The following is a 13,012-nucleotide window of genomic DNA, read 5'->3' as shown; positions in this document are numbered from 1 at the left end:
GATTACCGGATTCGGATATCGACTGGATATAAAGGGTCTGTAGATGGAACACCTGGAGATGCTTTATCGATATCGATAACAAGGATATTATAACACATAATACTGAATGTTGCATTGATATATACACTGGTAAGTGCCAACAGCTGAGTACTGGCTCGGTTGAACTCCAAACTCTGCTTTGATAGACCTGAGCTAATGCCTACAAGATTCAAACTACATATCTCTTAAATATTAATACAATAAAGGAAAATGACAAAGAAAGTTGCCCTCATCATTGGAGCTTCTCGCGGCATTGGGAGACAGATAGCCATCGACCTAGCCCGCAATGGATATGCTGGTATGTCCATCCCAGCAACATCAACACCCATAACTGATATACTCAGTCTAACATGAATATAAAGTCGTGGTCGCCGCAAAAACAACCTCAAACCCACACGATCCTTCCATCCCCTTCCCCCCACCCCCCAACTCCTTCGCCTCAACCATCAACACCGTGGCTCGCGAAATCACCGACCTTTATGGCGGCACCGCAACCGCAATCGCAGTCGACACCCGGGACACGACCCAGATCAACCACTTAATCTCGGAAACAGTCCGCATATACGGAAAACTAGATGTTCTCATCTACAACTCCGGCGCAATCTGGTGGTCTTCAGTTGAAAACACACCCGTTAAAAGGTTTCAATTGATGCAGAAGATTAATCCAGAAGGTCTATATGCAAGCGTGCATGCTGCGTTGCCGTATTTTGAGAAGAATGAGTGGAAAGGGAGGATAATTGTTGTGTCGCCGCCAATCTATTCGAGGTTTTTTAGGGGGAAGACTGCTTATGCTATGGGTTTGTTCTCTTCGTCCTCTTTTGGAATTACCGATTGTGTGTATCATGGCTGATGGAGATGGGTTAGGCAAGGTTGGGATGAGTGTATTGACAAAAGGTCTTGCGATGGACTTTGAAAGAGAAGGGAGAAAGAATATGGCTATTACTAGTATATGGCCCGCCGTGGTAGGTCATGGCCCTAGCCAATATGCTATTCAATCAGCAGCTGCTGACCAGACATGTATGTACATACAGTCCATCGAATCCGCCGCAACAGGAGACATGGTCAAAAAAGACCCAACATCTGAACGTGATCTACGCAAACCGGTACACCTCTTTCCTTCCACAAAACAATTTACAGAATAACTAATGAGGTTGAATAGACAATCTTCTCCGACGCAATTCTGGCAATGCTCAATGCCCCTGTACACAAAGTAAACGGTCTGCTCGATCTTGACGAAGACTTTCTACGCCGCGAATGCGGTGTAGCAGATTTCTCGAAATATGCTGTTGTACCGGGCTCAAGTCCAAGACGGATTATGCCGGCTAAGTTTCCGATATTAGAGGTTGAGGAGCAAGATGATGAAGGGAGGAGGATGGATAGTGCACAATTAAGGGCTGGGAGGGTGAAGATATAATCTAAGCTTTCTTTGGAATCATTTTCTGCTCGTGGATTGCTTTATCAGTCATCATTCATTGATTCTCGTGAGTTCACGGTTAGCTAGGTAGTATACTATTGCAGAGGTTTGTACAAAAGAGTAATATCAGCAGAACAGACAGGCAAATTGACGCTCAAATGCTTAGATCGGAACTCCGCTCCAAATGTAAAGCAACATGTCAACAAAAAAACAAGAGAGAATAATCCAAACAATGACAGTCTGGTATAAACATAACATCATAAACATCACTCATTACAATCATCAAACGACTTCTAACAGCTGGCAATACATCAAAAAGGAACAAATCACATCATAAGGAAAACCAAATCAGAAGCAAGTTCCGGAGTTTTATCCAGGAGTTCCCTCAAACCACCTCCAGGAGCAGTAATAACGCTAACCCCTGACCCCGGGCCGTGACTGGGAGACGAAGGCACAGGGATAGGCGCAGGTGTATATACAGCCAATTCACGCATTTTACAAGCTGCGTATTGAGAAACCAGTTTCCGTAACTCACATTCTCGTAACAACGTTGCAGAGGTCTGGGATTCAGGCTCAAACCGTGTTGTGTTTTCGTATGTATATTTCAAGATATCGAGGAACATTTTGGCGTGTGCGTTGAATTTCAGTGTTTCTGTGTCTTGTTGATGGTTCAAGGCGTGGTGGCTGTTGAGTTCGTCTTCGTTGTCGGTGGGTGGATCAAGGGGATAGTCAACGAGGGAGGTATGTAGTTTCTGGAGACAGAGCTGGGCGAGTCCCGGAATCAGATAGCGCATTGCGAAGACGTAGACTTTGGCATGGAATAGGATGTAGGGTACAATTATTGTTTGTGACGGGGTGGGTGTTGTCACGCCAGAATCCTCATTGCGTTCTTGGTGGAAGTAGTCGATGGATGCAAATGCATTCCACGATTTCCCTCCCTTCTTGCGCGGAGTAGATGACATTGGATGACTGGCAAAGGATGTATCGATCAATGGTACGGTATGTTGTTGTGGTGAGAGATGTGGTGGTGATGGGGCCTGAGGTGGCTGCTGATTCTGCGACTGTAGTCTGCGAGCATCAGACAGTGTTTCCTCGTAGTCTCGTCTTCGCGAAAAGTTCTGAGAAGTCACTGGTTGGTCCCACCAGTTGCCGTCACCTCCTTCAATCTCCCCATCTTCACCGTTGTCCGTCTCAATAGCGCAGTCTGGATCGTAGTCACGAGCCTCAGACTTGTTAATCTTCGGCGTAATGGTCTGGTCTTGAACATCTTTAACATCAAATGGTGGAGTAGATGGGGGTGTCAGGCTCTCTGGGACTGTCTCTTCATACCCAGAAGCAGGCACGACTGTATCCTTTCGCTTCTTCTTCTTATCCTTCCTGCTATGCCGTCTCGAAAGCGGGAAGGCTGGTTGACCGTCTTCCTCCGGTGGTCGGTCCTGTATCACCACCACCTCTCTTATCTTGTTCTCAACCGGAGGAGTATCTTCCCGAATCGAAGTCCCATTCCGGTGTGGTTGCTGTTCTGCAGGAGATGCAAAGGGATTCTCCCATGAATCATCTTCACCCGTCGTCTGAGTTACTGCCAACGGTGTTTCCGCATATTTGCGAACAGGTGGTCTGGAATCGAGTCGATCAGCAAATGGAGGTGGTGTCGGAGCTGGAGGGGGGAAGAATGATGCCGAAGACTGAGTTCGAGCCGCACTGATATTTTGCGGCGGCGACTGCTGCTGTTGCTGTTCATTCGTCGGACTCTGGCGATTTTGCACTTCTAACGCACCACCGCCACTGAACTCAGAACCCGATCGAGGCGAAGTCGCCGGTGACGCTGCAGCTGGAGGCGCAGGTGCAGATGCAGTATTCAATCCCGAAGGTGACACAGTCAATGATTCCGTCTTCTGTACCGGCACAACGTAGTTGCCTGTATATGCATACTGCGTGAAAGCAGTAAAAACCTCGACTTCCTCGTTTTCCAACACGGCAATGCGATGTTTGGATTCACGAGTGTGGCCATTGTTCATAAGATCATCCAGAGGTCTGGAGACATGTTTGGCGAGGCCGGATTGGATGGTTAATTTTGTATGATCTTTGCCGACGAGGAAAGTAAATGGGGGAGAGGTGATCAGGCTGTAAAATGTAAGCTGACTCCATATCGTCAAGTAAGATATAGTAGCAGCCTACCTCGTAAAATCCGGTAGTCTGTTCATCGTCGAGGGCAGCACCCAAACAGGCGCAAAATAAAAAAGTGAAGCTTGAAGAAAAACGAACCGCCGGGGCTCTTCTCCTACCGCAACTCGCCCAACCTCAATTAAAAAGAAAAAAAAGAAAAGAATAACTGCAGGATATGGCCAATTATACACAAAATTCAGAGGATATCGCGTGGGTTCATGCAAGCAGAAAGAAATAAATGAAGAAAAAACGAAAGAGCTTCGGCGCTACGTGTGCTGACTTGATTTGGAGTCACTAAATTGACTAACCGTTTCGATCAGAGCACAGATCAACTTTACCAGCCATCTGAATATTCAGAACCGTTATGGTGGAATTCTTAGCTACGATTTCTGACTACTGTAAGCTAGTTATGCTACGTGACTGTTGCTGTTGTCTAGTATGATGCGCTGGAAAGATCAAGGTAGGTCAATAGTGAATCATAGCTTCAAGTCAGAGTGAGGCGAGATATTTGAAGCCACCGACTGACAACCGAGCCATACCGAAGCAATAATCATGAGCTTAACTACGAGAAACAGGGATTATGGACAGTTAAATTCGGGGAAGTGCATTGCAGATTCAAATCCAAGCACTCAATCAAAGCTATGGCCGAATCGGGTCCTAGTAGTGTAGAAGAACAGGAAGCCGGAAGTAGGATTTCATTCCTACACGAACGGCGGATCACTCGAATATCTCCCGGAGCGTTATTAGACCGGATTTTCAAGGATCCTGGATGATGTGTGCCCAATTTGAGCTTGCGAGATTGTTCACCTTTGTCAATCATGCCCAATGGATGTGGGTACTTTTCTTGCAGCTGTACACTCACAGCTACACCGCTCATTGGGTCAATTCGTGCAGTTCGCATTTGGATGCATTCATCAAGTACGACTGCCGATTATTGAGTATTAAGTCTAGAGCTTGAAGGATCGGTTTATTGGACTTTCGATTTTTTTGGGTGGCGCCTTAGGCAGAAAGCGAAATGCGCTCGTGTTCTGATTGGCTGACTATGCTCACACTTCATTGGCTGAAACTTAACTAACGACTTCAGTAAGCAAGATGACTAAGCTACGTTAATACTGTCTTTCCTGCCCAGTCTGTATCCCCATGTTCTCTGATCTTTATACAATGGGCTATATACTCCTATACTCAGTCAAGATAAAGAAATTGTACAAGAAGGAATATTCTCGAAGATTGTCTCCCACGTGTGAATAGTCGAGGCGACTTGAAGTCAAGCTATGAGTCAAAGAGATAATCTATTATCATACCAAAACTAACAAATTATAGGCGTAGGCTTCGCTTCTATTTGAAGTATTGCTGGAAAAATTGACCTTTTTCACAGGCCGACGCGATAAGTTGTTGCAGAACCTGAATAGGCTGTTCATATAAGCGACGTTTAACAAATTACCAAGGAAGCTTGGATCCGTCATGGTTGAAGAAGACACCCGAATCTTCAGGCGTGATGTTATTCAAGACCTTCATGCAGTCTGCGGCAGACTTTGCGCTGGGCACATTTTCTAAGCTGGGGTTGTATTTTGCAACCCAGTCTGAAAGTTCGTCGCCAATATCGGTTTCGCCGACCCAGCCTTGTTCGATATCGTTAGGGAAGTAAGTCTAAGTGAAACGCACAGAAAACGCTTACCGGGATGGATGAGAGCAGCGGTGATTCCCTCTCCCTTTAGAGTGCTCGACCACTTACGAACCAACCTGTCAAGCCAATTACGTTAACATCATGGGATTTGTCATACCAACGGAATGGATACTCACATATTCAATGCAGCTCTAGCAACGGCATACGCATTCAAAAGCCCAGGCATATGCGCAGCGAGCTCAATCGATCCAATAACAGATGTGACAAATAACGCTCTCTTAGCCTGACCCTTTCGGATAAGGGGTAGGAATTCTCGCAACAAATTCAGTGGCGCAGTGATTGTAAAGTCCACTTCGGATGTGAACTTTTCAACGTCCCTACAATCATCCAATTAGCATTTTAATCAATAAATTTACGATGGAGCAGTTGGTGAACAGAAAAACAGACGTACAATTGCTCGAAACTCTGCATACCAGCATAACTCACACCAGCATTGCTGACAAGGTTATCCAATCCATTGGGGAGAAGAGGCTCTACAGCCTTTACGGCTGCACGAATGCTATCCAAACTTGCAACATCCATATCGACGAGGATGAGACGGTCATTTCCGGGATATTGAGCTTTGAGGTTTTGTAGACCTGTAGATTTGCCGGTGTTTCGTGCAGTGGCAATGACTAGATTCTCGGGATTTTTGAGCTATCAGTCCAGAGGGACATTGGATGTTAGTTCAAATCATTCGAGAGGACTGATGGATGAACGTACTAGCTCAGTGGTAAAGGCCAGGCCGAGGCCACGGCTTGTTCCTGTGATCAAGTATGAAGGCATTATTCTGATATGTGGAGATTATAGAGATATGATTTTGAGGAAGTTTACAGTATCTTGCTTATGTGCTTGCTTGTTGAATTGTAGAAACAAAACTCATATTCGACAGAACTACCCGTCATTTTATATGTAATACTTCCTCCAGGTCGATACCATTTCAAATCCACCCATACTAATCACAAAAATACAAATCTTAATAATCCATCAGGAAACTTTCTCATCCATCTCTTCGGTTCCAACATCTATTCAAGGATCAGCGGCCGTGGTCATCCGAATGCTACAAACCCCGTAGCCATACCGCAATAGAACCGCATAACGCCGCAAGTATTGTACCATATAGTAAGTTTTCGGAGCCAGAGGCTCGTGAAAGGTATTTTGATTTGAGGTATATCGTTATTTTTAATCAGTCTGATACGTTAACTTAATTAATAGAGTGTGCTGATGTAAGGAAAGTTAGAGCGGATTAGAAATATCGATTACTCAACCGAAGTATGTACGTACATATTCGGGATAGAAGGATGTAGCTATTTATATACTTCAGTGCAACACCGAGGGCATTTATACGATTCTCGTATGTCCACTTTAAGATTACATTAGTTGTCCACGGGTGTGGAGGAACGACGTTGTCCTCCAACTGTGTGATCTATAAACGAACGATCTTAGGGTTAGGGTTATAAATCAGGTGGCGCTGGTCAGGTACCATCATACTAATATTTTGCTCGACAGGGTCAAATACGACAATCATAGTTTGATAATTCTTCTAAGGCAAAATCTGCCTTGTCGAGGAATCATGGATTTTTATAGCTTTGTAGACTGGTCGGCGTCAGAATTAGGCAAGGCAGCAGGTGGCTTAGCAACAGAAAAGATGATCTTCATGACTCACAACCTTGATCTTGAAGGACACAAATAAGCCATGGAATTTGCACGTTTCCAGCATTTAGTGAAGAAGAATAATAATTGAGTCAATAAGGAGGCTGCTTGTCAATACTTGCACCTCAAAGTTTCAGGTATGGCTTCGCCGACATCAGAAACCAGCAATCCGGTATACTTCTGGAGACCAGAAGGCGAATACGGATTCCTAGGACAATGGTGGCCATCATCATTCTCATGGAAAAACGGCGATGAAGAATTTACCTACGCAAATGCAGAACAGTAAACAACTTTCTATAATAGACTCCTTTTTCCGTTGTTAACCCCCTTTTAGACACATGATGCACCGCAAAGCCCTCCTCTTCGCCGGCCCAAGCCACCCAATAACCCACCAACTCCAAAAAGCCTGGAAACTAGAACCCGGCACAATTCGCGACCTTGGTCGCCAAATACCCGATTTCTCCGAACAGATGTGGCAGCAAAACAGATACGCAATTGTGCTAGAAGGCAACTATCTCAAATTCTCGCAGAATGGTGATCTTAGACGAGAATTACTTGCCACTGAAGATAGGGAGTTGGTTGAAGCGAGTCCGAGGGATAGGATATGGGGTGTAGGATTTGGGGCGGCGTATGCGAGTGAGAATCGGAGGGAATGGGGGTTGAATTTGTTGGGGAAAGCGCTTATGGAGACGAGGGAGAGGTTGAGGAGGTGAATTATACGCGAGTTGTCTAGATAAGTCGGTGATTGTACAAGCTGGATCTGGTGCGCTTGGTTTTATATGGCCCATAAAACCGAATTGCACTGTGACTCTTGTTTGAGACCGGGCTTCGGTCGAGTGAATAAGAGTCTATGCATTATTGGGAAGACATCTGGGAGATGCTGAAGATGAATGCTAAAGATACTTGAATACGTCCCGGAATTCAGGAGCGAATGAGTGTAGAACCAGAATATGTCCCCTGGCAGTCCCACAGGTATGTATCTATCAGGAGTATCAAAATCATGAGATGTCAAGATCTGAGCTAATTTCCTGCATCTAATAGATATTTATCACTCTCGATAAAGGAGTGACTGGTTCTTTTGCAAGTTTGTGCCAGCAATGTCTCCAAATTACGAGTTATTAGTGCTAACTAGATTCTAACCCTAGGAATGTCCGTAGGAACGACATACCTATGCTTAGCATATGCAAGAGACAATGATGAAGTACAACAGAAATGCCTGGGGATTTCAATTCAATATCACTCGAAGTACACTGACGCATAGTATAACTAGAGAATGTAAAAAAAAATACGCATTCGACAAATTGATATTCATTAAATTCACTTCCCCACTTAGCTACCGAGCTATCAGTTATCCAAGCCAGACGTCGTTGGACTTGCAAAAGTTAGCGAACGCTCATCACTCACATTACAAATAAGAAAGACTCACTCCCAACCATGATAATCATACTCATCCGTCTCCAAAGAAGCCATCTCGGAATCCGACAACACAAAGTCGAATACCTTTGTATTCTCCACGATACGGGAGGGCGTAACTGATTTGGGGAGTGGACTGAATCCCTGTTCACAACAATTAGGACTCACCAATTCTCCCTATGGATAAAGTCAAGGAGGACGTACCTTTTGCAAACTCCATCGAAGAAGGATCTGCGCCTCCGTCTTCCCTGTCCGTTTGACGATATCCCGAAGTGACGGATCATTCCAACGATTAGCCTGAGCCAAGGGAGCCCATGCTTCCACCAAGACACCACGTTTCTGGCACCAATCGATTATCTCCTTGCGCTGTAGCCATGGATGGAGCTCGATTTGATTGACGCTGAGGGTTCCTCCTTTACCCTTGCCCTGCTTTGCGTCTGTGTCTTTGATATAGTTCTCGAGTTCTTCAAGATGCTATCACCATGCAGAATTATTAGACTGGAAAGCTTCTCGAAAATGGATGACATACGTGAACCCCATAATTTGAAACCCCAATACTCCTCACCGTCCCAGCCTCAACCGCTTCGACAAGAGCCCTCCAACCCCCCAATCTCCCTTCTCTACCTCCATACGGAGCATGCAAAAGCACCAAATCAATATACTTCAATTGACTAACCTCCCTCAAACTCTTACCAATTTCTCTCTTGGCGGCTTCATACGAAATCGAATTAGGTGGTACTTTTGTCGTGAAAAAGACTTCTTCCCGTGGGATGCCGGATTTGAGCATGCCGTCTGCGCATGCTGCTTCGTTTTGATAGAAGGCTGCGCTGTCGATGTGACGATAGCCGGCTTTGATGGCTTCTTGGACTGCGGCGCTTGTGTCGCTTGGGGGGGTTTGGTAGACCTGTTTTATTCATTAGGAATGATTCTTTGCTACTCATGTAAGAAGGAGGGGGAATTCTTACCCCAAAACCGAGCAGGGGGATCTCGTACCCCGAGTTCAGTTTGAAGCTTGACGAGAGCGAAAGTTGGCGAGCCATTGTACTCAATTCGTGATGGATTCTACCGATACAGCTTTCTCTGCCCAAATGATCTGTAGTACCAAAGACCAGGGATGCAAAGCGTCAATTTATAAACGAGTTCCTTGCTCTAAAGACTCGATAGTATCCTTGATAATGGTATGTATTAGCCAGTCATAGAAAGACCGAATGCCCAATCATGAACGAACATAAAACTTGATTAATAATACATACCTGCCTGTTAATACGCAACTCGGTCATAAGGGTCCTAACACCGCTCTGACTTTACCGACGTAAATATAAGCAATCGGGATGAATATTCGCGTCAACGGGGTGTCATGTATGAAGCTTTGGTGTGTCATTGATCGATTTGCTTATGACGACAGATCATGAACCCTAACCCTGGATCCGGTTGTTCGGATGAATTTCTATGCATCCATTGTGATAGTCGTATATCATTGGGATACATTGATGATACAGAATGAGTTTGGTGAAACATGAAACTGTCGCAAAAATTAGGTCGAGTGTGATATTGGCGGCAACTGATGTTCATGCCATCATATAAATCCGTCTTTTGACTGACCATCCAGGGATAACTAACAGTATAGACTAATTATATAAGACATGCCTATATACTTGAGGTATATCAATGCACAATCCGAATCGCCCCATGCCCATGCTCCCACTCCCTCAACCCATCTCTCAAACTATACCAAAACCTCAACCGCACCGTCTCCCTCTGCGCTGTCTCAATATCTCCACTATCAAATGCCTTATGCAATTTGTCTACTGTTTCCTCAATCCTAGTCGCATTTTCTTCACGTAGTCGCGCAACGGTCGCTTCTGCCTCTGCCACGGGAGCGGATGATAATTCTTCGACGGCTTCTTGAACATCCATTACTTCCATTAATGTCTCTGAATCGAGCGGGTGTGTTTGTGCGCTGTCTTCGGCTAGGACATCGATGCCATGGAAGTGTGAGAGGAGGTATTGCGCTCGACTTAGGGGGTCGATTAAGGTGCGATAGGCGTCGTTGATGCGTGAGGAGAGTGCTTCGCTGCGTTGTTTCTCTGGGCCTTGGGGGAATTTGTCGGGGTGGAATGCATTTTGGAGCTGAAGAAATTCGCGTCGGAGAGCGGATGTATCGAATGAGAAGGATGAGTTTGGAGGCGGGCCCTGGGGAAGTGTGTTTGGGAATATTGTGTAGTGATTTGTGATGTCGGGAGTAAGTGGGTTTGAGCTGGGGTTGACTTTTTCTGTAGTGGTCTGGCTGGGATATGAATAGCTCGGAGACGATGATAACCCACGTCGTTGGGATGCTAGTTTGAGTGTATTGGATGTAAATTGTTTCTGCTGACATAGGAGACAGATTGGACGCGAAGGTGAGTATGATAGAGGTCCTCGGGCGCGAACTGAGGACATCAGCCTCTGGGGCCGCAGAGTAATAGCCCCTTGCATGCTGAAGGCTATAAAGAGTACTAAACGATGTAGATGAAGACAATAGCAGACTTGAGTTGAATTTAAGATCAAAGTTTGATTTTGGTAGATTTATCAAAATCGGAGCTAATTAAGCCTACGTCACAGTGCGGGTCGCCGATTGGTCCCTGATGCTGCTTCCGCCTAATCACTTTGGTACTAGTCGGTAGAAAATCTATCAAGATCCAAGATGTTGAACGTACAACTCTCATCTCTGGACCTGCGGTATTAGGCTGATGGCTGATTAGATTCTCGGAAGCGGTGTTATGGTATATGGATACTCCATATTGTTAGCTGCTGAGGTGAGTGAGAAGCCAGCTGGGAGCAGGGATACCCATGGTCCCATGCGCATGAATCGCAGTGATGTCCTTGCTAAGTTCGTCGCTGGGTGACTGTCAGGAAGTGATCTAGGACAAGATACAACAGTAGAAACTGATCGCATCTATTCAATCCCCCATAACTTAACCGTCCGATCATGACTCGAACTCGCAATCCACTTTGCATCAGGACTAATATCCACACTCAACACTTTGTCCGAATGACCACTCAACGATTTCACAAACGACCAGTCATCTGCACTAAACACGTTGATATTGCGATCAAACCCAGAGCTGACAAAAAATGTACCCGCTTTTCGTGGTTCTGCCGATGTGTTTTCGCTGGTGTCCATTGCATCTCCATCCCCATTCTGTGTCGTGGTAGTTGGGAGGTATGAATGGGAGGAATCGCATCCTTTATACCACCGCACATCTGAGACGACACTCTTGTGTGCACCGATATTACCGCTGCAGTCGACTTTGCGCAAATCCCAGCATTTTACCCATCCATCTCCCGAACCGGTCAAGACACGATACCCATCAACACCCCAATCGATACCGTAGATTTCCCGAATATGTCCCTGAAGAACCATGACCGTTCGACCAGTCCGCAAATCCCAGATTCTGCCGTAGCTGTCCAACCCACCACTAGCCAATAGCGACCCGTCAGAGTTGAACGCGACCGAGTAGACTTCTTTCGAATGACCTTCTTGCAATAACAATTCCGTCGTGGTCTCAACATCCCATAATCTCCAGGTCGTATCATACGAAGCAGACGCCACGTATTTTCCTGAAGGGTGAAACTCCACCCTACAAACCCGTTCCGTATGTCCCGACAACGTCGCTAAAGGTTCCTTTTTATCCAACGACCACAAATTAACATTCCCTTCTCCTCCACCAGAGGCGAAATTCAGTGAAGATTCCGACACATTTGATGACGATAACGTAGCGCCGGGAAACCACGACAGTCCACTGACACGATCACTATGTCCCTTGACACTAAATTTCTCATCCAGATTCGGCACGCTAAGTAATTTGATACCCCCCGCCCAATTCCCCGTTGCAACTGTCTGTCCATTGGGCGAAAATCGAGCAATACTAACAGGTCTATCGGCCGCAATCTGTGACCCATACAAATCAAAACCTTGTAATTTCTCCTTGACGGCTTTGCGATGTTTTATATGTGTTCGTAATGGTATCTTGGACTGTTCCAATTGCCACGCAACTCGCGACTTGGCTCGCGGTAAAGAGTATAGTGCAATCTTCTTCCTCGCATCGAGTAACTCCCGTGATCCCTCTGTATAAAATTCTTCCTGTTGGTCACCTTCCTCCTCTTCTTCAGCGGCAGCAGGAGTCGCCGTCTGTGCTCTTTCGCGTAACATGTCAACATCTTCACCACTTTCTTGTCGTTCTTGTAAAGTGGTTAATAGCTCTCGTAACCGGTCTCGACGATCACCGGGCCCTTCGCCAAAGAGTGTGATTGGTTCACCGAGTTCGCGCAGTCGTAGACGGACGCGAGTATCGTCTGTGGGGACTACGATGGCTGCTGCGCGGCGTTTGCGTTCGAATTGTGAGAGGAGTGCTGATGCGCGTTCCGGTGCGATTCCGGCGGCGGCGGAGGGGAGGTCATAGTCGCGGTCGGTGGCTGAGTTCGTTTAGGTCATTGATCAAGTGTGAAGGAGGGGGATAGAGAGAACTTACGTAGATCTGCGAGACTGATGCCCATGTCTGTGTCTTCGGCTTCCTCTACATACGCCTGTCTCGATGGGTGCATCATCTTGGCTGCTTATCAGACCCGTTATAGTAGAAAGACAAATACAAGAGACTTATGTAGTGAGAATGAAAGGTCTCGTG

The 13,012-nt window shown here is 46.0% G+C and overlaps 7 protein-coding genes across 7 annotated transcripts; 2 read left to right on the top strand and 5 right to left on the bottom strand.

Annotated features, from left to right (window-relative positions):
• Nucleotides 1-249: 249 nt before the first annotated feature.
• On the top strand, nt 250-1,453 carry TSTA_012150 (short chain dehydrogenase family protein; the record flags this gene model as incomplete). The annotated part of the gene is made up of 5 exons (XM_002483295.1): nt 250-337; nt 402-836; nt 904-1,001; nt 1,071-1,142; nt 1,199-1,453. 5 exons carry the CDS (start codon nt 250-252, stop codon nt 1,451-1,453), a joined length of 948 nt encoding a protein of 315 aa, XP_002483340.1.
• A 43-nt stretch (nt 1,454-1,496) lies between these two features.
• TSTA_012140 (uncharacterized protein) lies at nt 1,497-3,657 on the bottom strand (the record flags this gene model as incomplete). Its single annotated transcript, XM_002483294.1, has 2 exons — nt 1,497-3,577; nt 3,632-3,657. 2 exons carry the CDS (start codon nt 3,655-3,657, stop codon nt 1,780-1,782), a joined length of 1,824 nt encoding a protein of 607 aa, XP_002483339.1. The 3' UTR covers nt 1,497-1,779.
• Nucleotides 3,658-5,056: 1,399 nt separating this feature from the next.
• On the bottom strand, nt 5,057-6,068 carry TSTA_012130 (short-chain dehydrogenases/reductase, putative; the record flags this gene model as incomplete). The annotated part of the gene is made up of 5 exons (XM_002483293.1): nt 5,057-5,238; nt 5,295-5,359; nt 5,420-5,620; nt 5,695-5,939; nt 6,006-6,068. The coding sequence occupies 5 exons, from the start codon at nt 6,066-6,068 to the stop codon at nt 5,057-5,059; spliced, it is 756 nt and encodes a 251-aa protein (XP_002483338.1).
• Nucleotides 6,069-7,074: 1,006 nt separating this feature from the next.
• Nucleotides 7,075-7,648, top strand: TSTA_012120 (uncharacterized protein; the record flags this gene model as incomplete). Its single annotated transcript, XM_002483292.1, has 2 exons — nt 7,075-7,217; nt 7,270-7,648. 2 exons carry the CDS (start codon nt 7,075-7,077, stop codon nt 7,646-7,648), a joined length of 522 nt encoding a protein of 173 aa, XP_002483337.1.
• A 411-nt stretch (nt 7,649-8,059) lies between these two features.
• TSTA_012110 (aldo-keto reductase (AKR), putative) lies at nt 8,060-9,711 on the bottom strand. The gene is made up of 6 exons (XM_002483291.1): nt 9,602-9,711; nt 9,314-9,516; nt 8,878-9,252; nt 8,553-8,822; nt 8,362-8,492; nt 8,060-8,307 (listed from the first exon to the last, which is right to left on the bottom strand). Exons 2-6 carry the CDS (start codon nt 9,386-9,388, stop codon nt 8,280-8,282), a joined length of 879 nt encoding a protein of 292 aa, XP_002483336.1. The 5' UTR covers nt 9,389-9,516; nt 9,602-9,711; the 3' UTR covers nt 8,060-8,279.
• A 190-nt stretch (nt 9,712-9,901) lies between these two features.
• Nucleotides 9,902-10,823, bottom strand: TSTA_012100 (DnaJ domain protein; the record flags this gene model as incomplete). The annotated part of the gene is made up of 2 exons (XM_002483290.1): nt 9,902-10,621; nt 10,673-10,823. 2 exons carry the CDS (start codon nt 10,821-10,823, stop codon nt 10,014-10,016), a joined length of 759 nt encoding a protein of 252 aa, XP_002483335.1. The 3' UTR covers nt 9,902-10,013.
• An 89-nt stretch (nt 10,824-10,912) lies between these two features.
• On the bottom strand, nt 10,913-12,935 carry TSTA_012090 (pre-mRNA splicing factor, putative; the record flags this gene model as incomplete). The annotated part of the gene is made up of 2 exons (XM_002483289.1): nt 10,913-12,803; nt 12,860-12,935. 2 exons carry the CDS (start codon nt 12,933-12,935, stop codon nt 11,284-11,286), a joined length of 1,596 nt encoding a protein of 531 aa, XP_002483334.1. The 3' UTR covers nt 10,913-11,283.
• Between the last annotated feature and the right edge of the window lie 77 nt (nt 12,936-13,012).

Source organism: Talaromyces stipitatus, genomic scaffold (assembly GCF_000003125.1).
Source record: "Talaromyces stipitatus ATCC 10500 scf_1105507295549 genomic scaffold, whole genome shotgun sequence".
Classification (NCBI taxonomy): Eukaryota; Fungi; Ascomycota; class Eurotiomycetes; order Eurotiales; family Trichocomaceae; genus Talaromyces; species Talaromyces stipitatus.
Note: the sequence above shows the minus strand (reverse complement) of the source record. Positions and strands in the feature narration are given on the sequence as shown.

What these genes read in the sequence shown, in the direction of transcription:
- TSTA_012110 (XM_002483291.1), bottom strand. Translation starts at nt 9,388, where the DNA reads ATGGCTCGCCAACTTTCGCTCTCGTCAAGCTTCAAACTGAACTCGGGG. An exon ending in TCCCCCTGCTCGGTTTTGGG is followed by an intron (nt 9,253 to 9,313) that starts GTAAGAATTCCC and finishes TGAATAAAACAG; the next exon opens with GTCTACCAAACCCCCCCAAG. An exon ending in TTTCAAATTATGGGGTTCAC is followed by an intron (nt 8,823 to 8,877) that starts GTATGTCATCCA and finishes GCATGGTGATAG; the next exon opens with CATCTTGAAGAACTCGAGAA.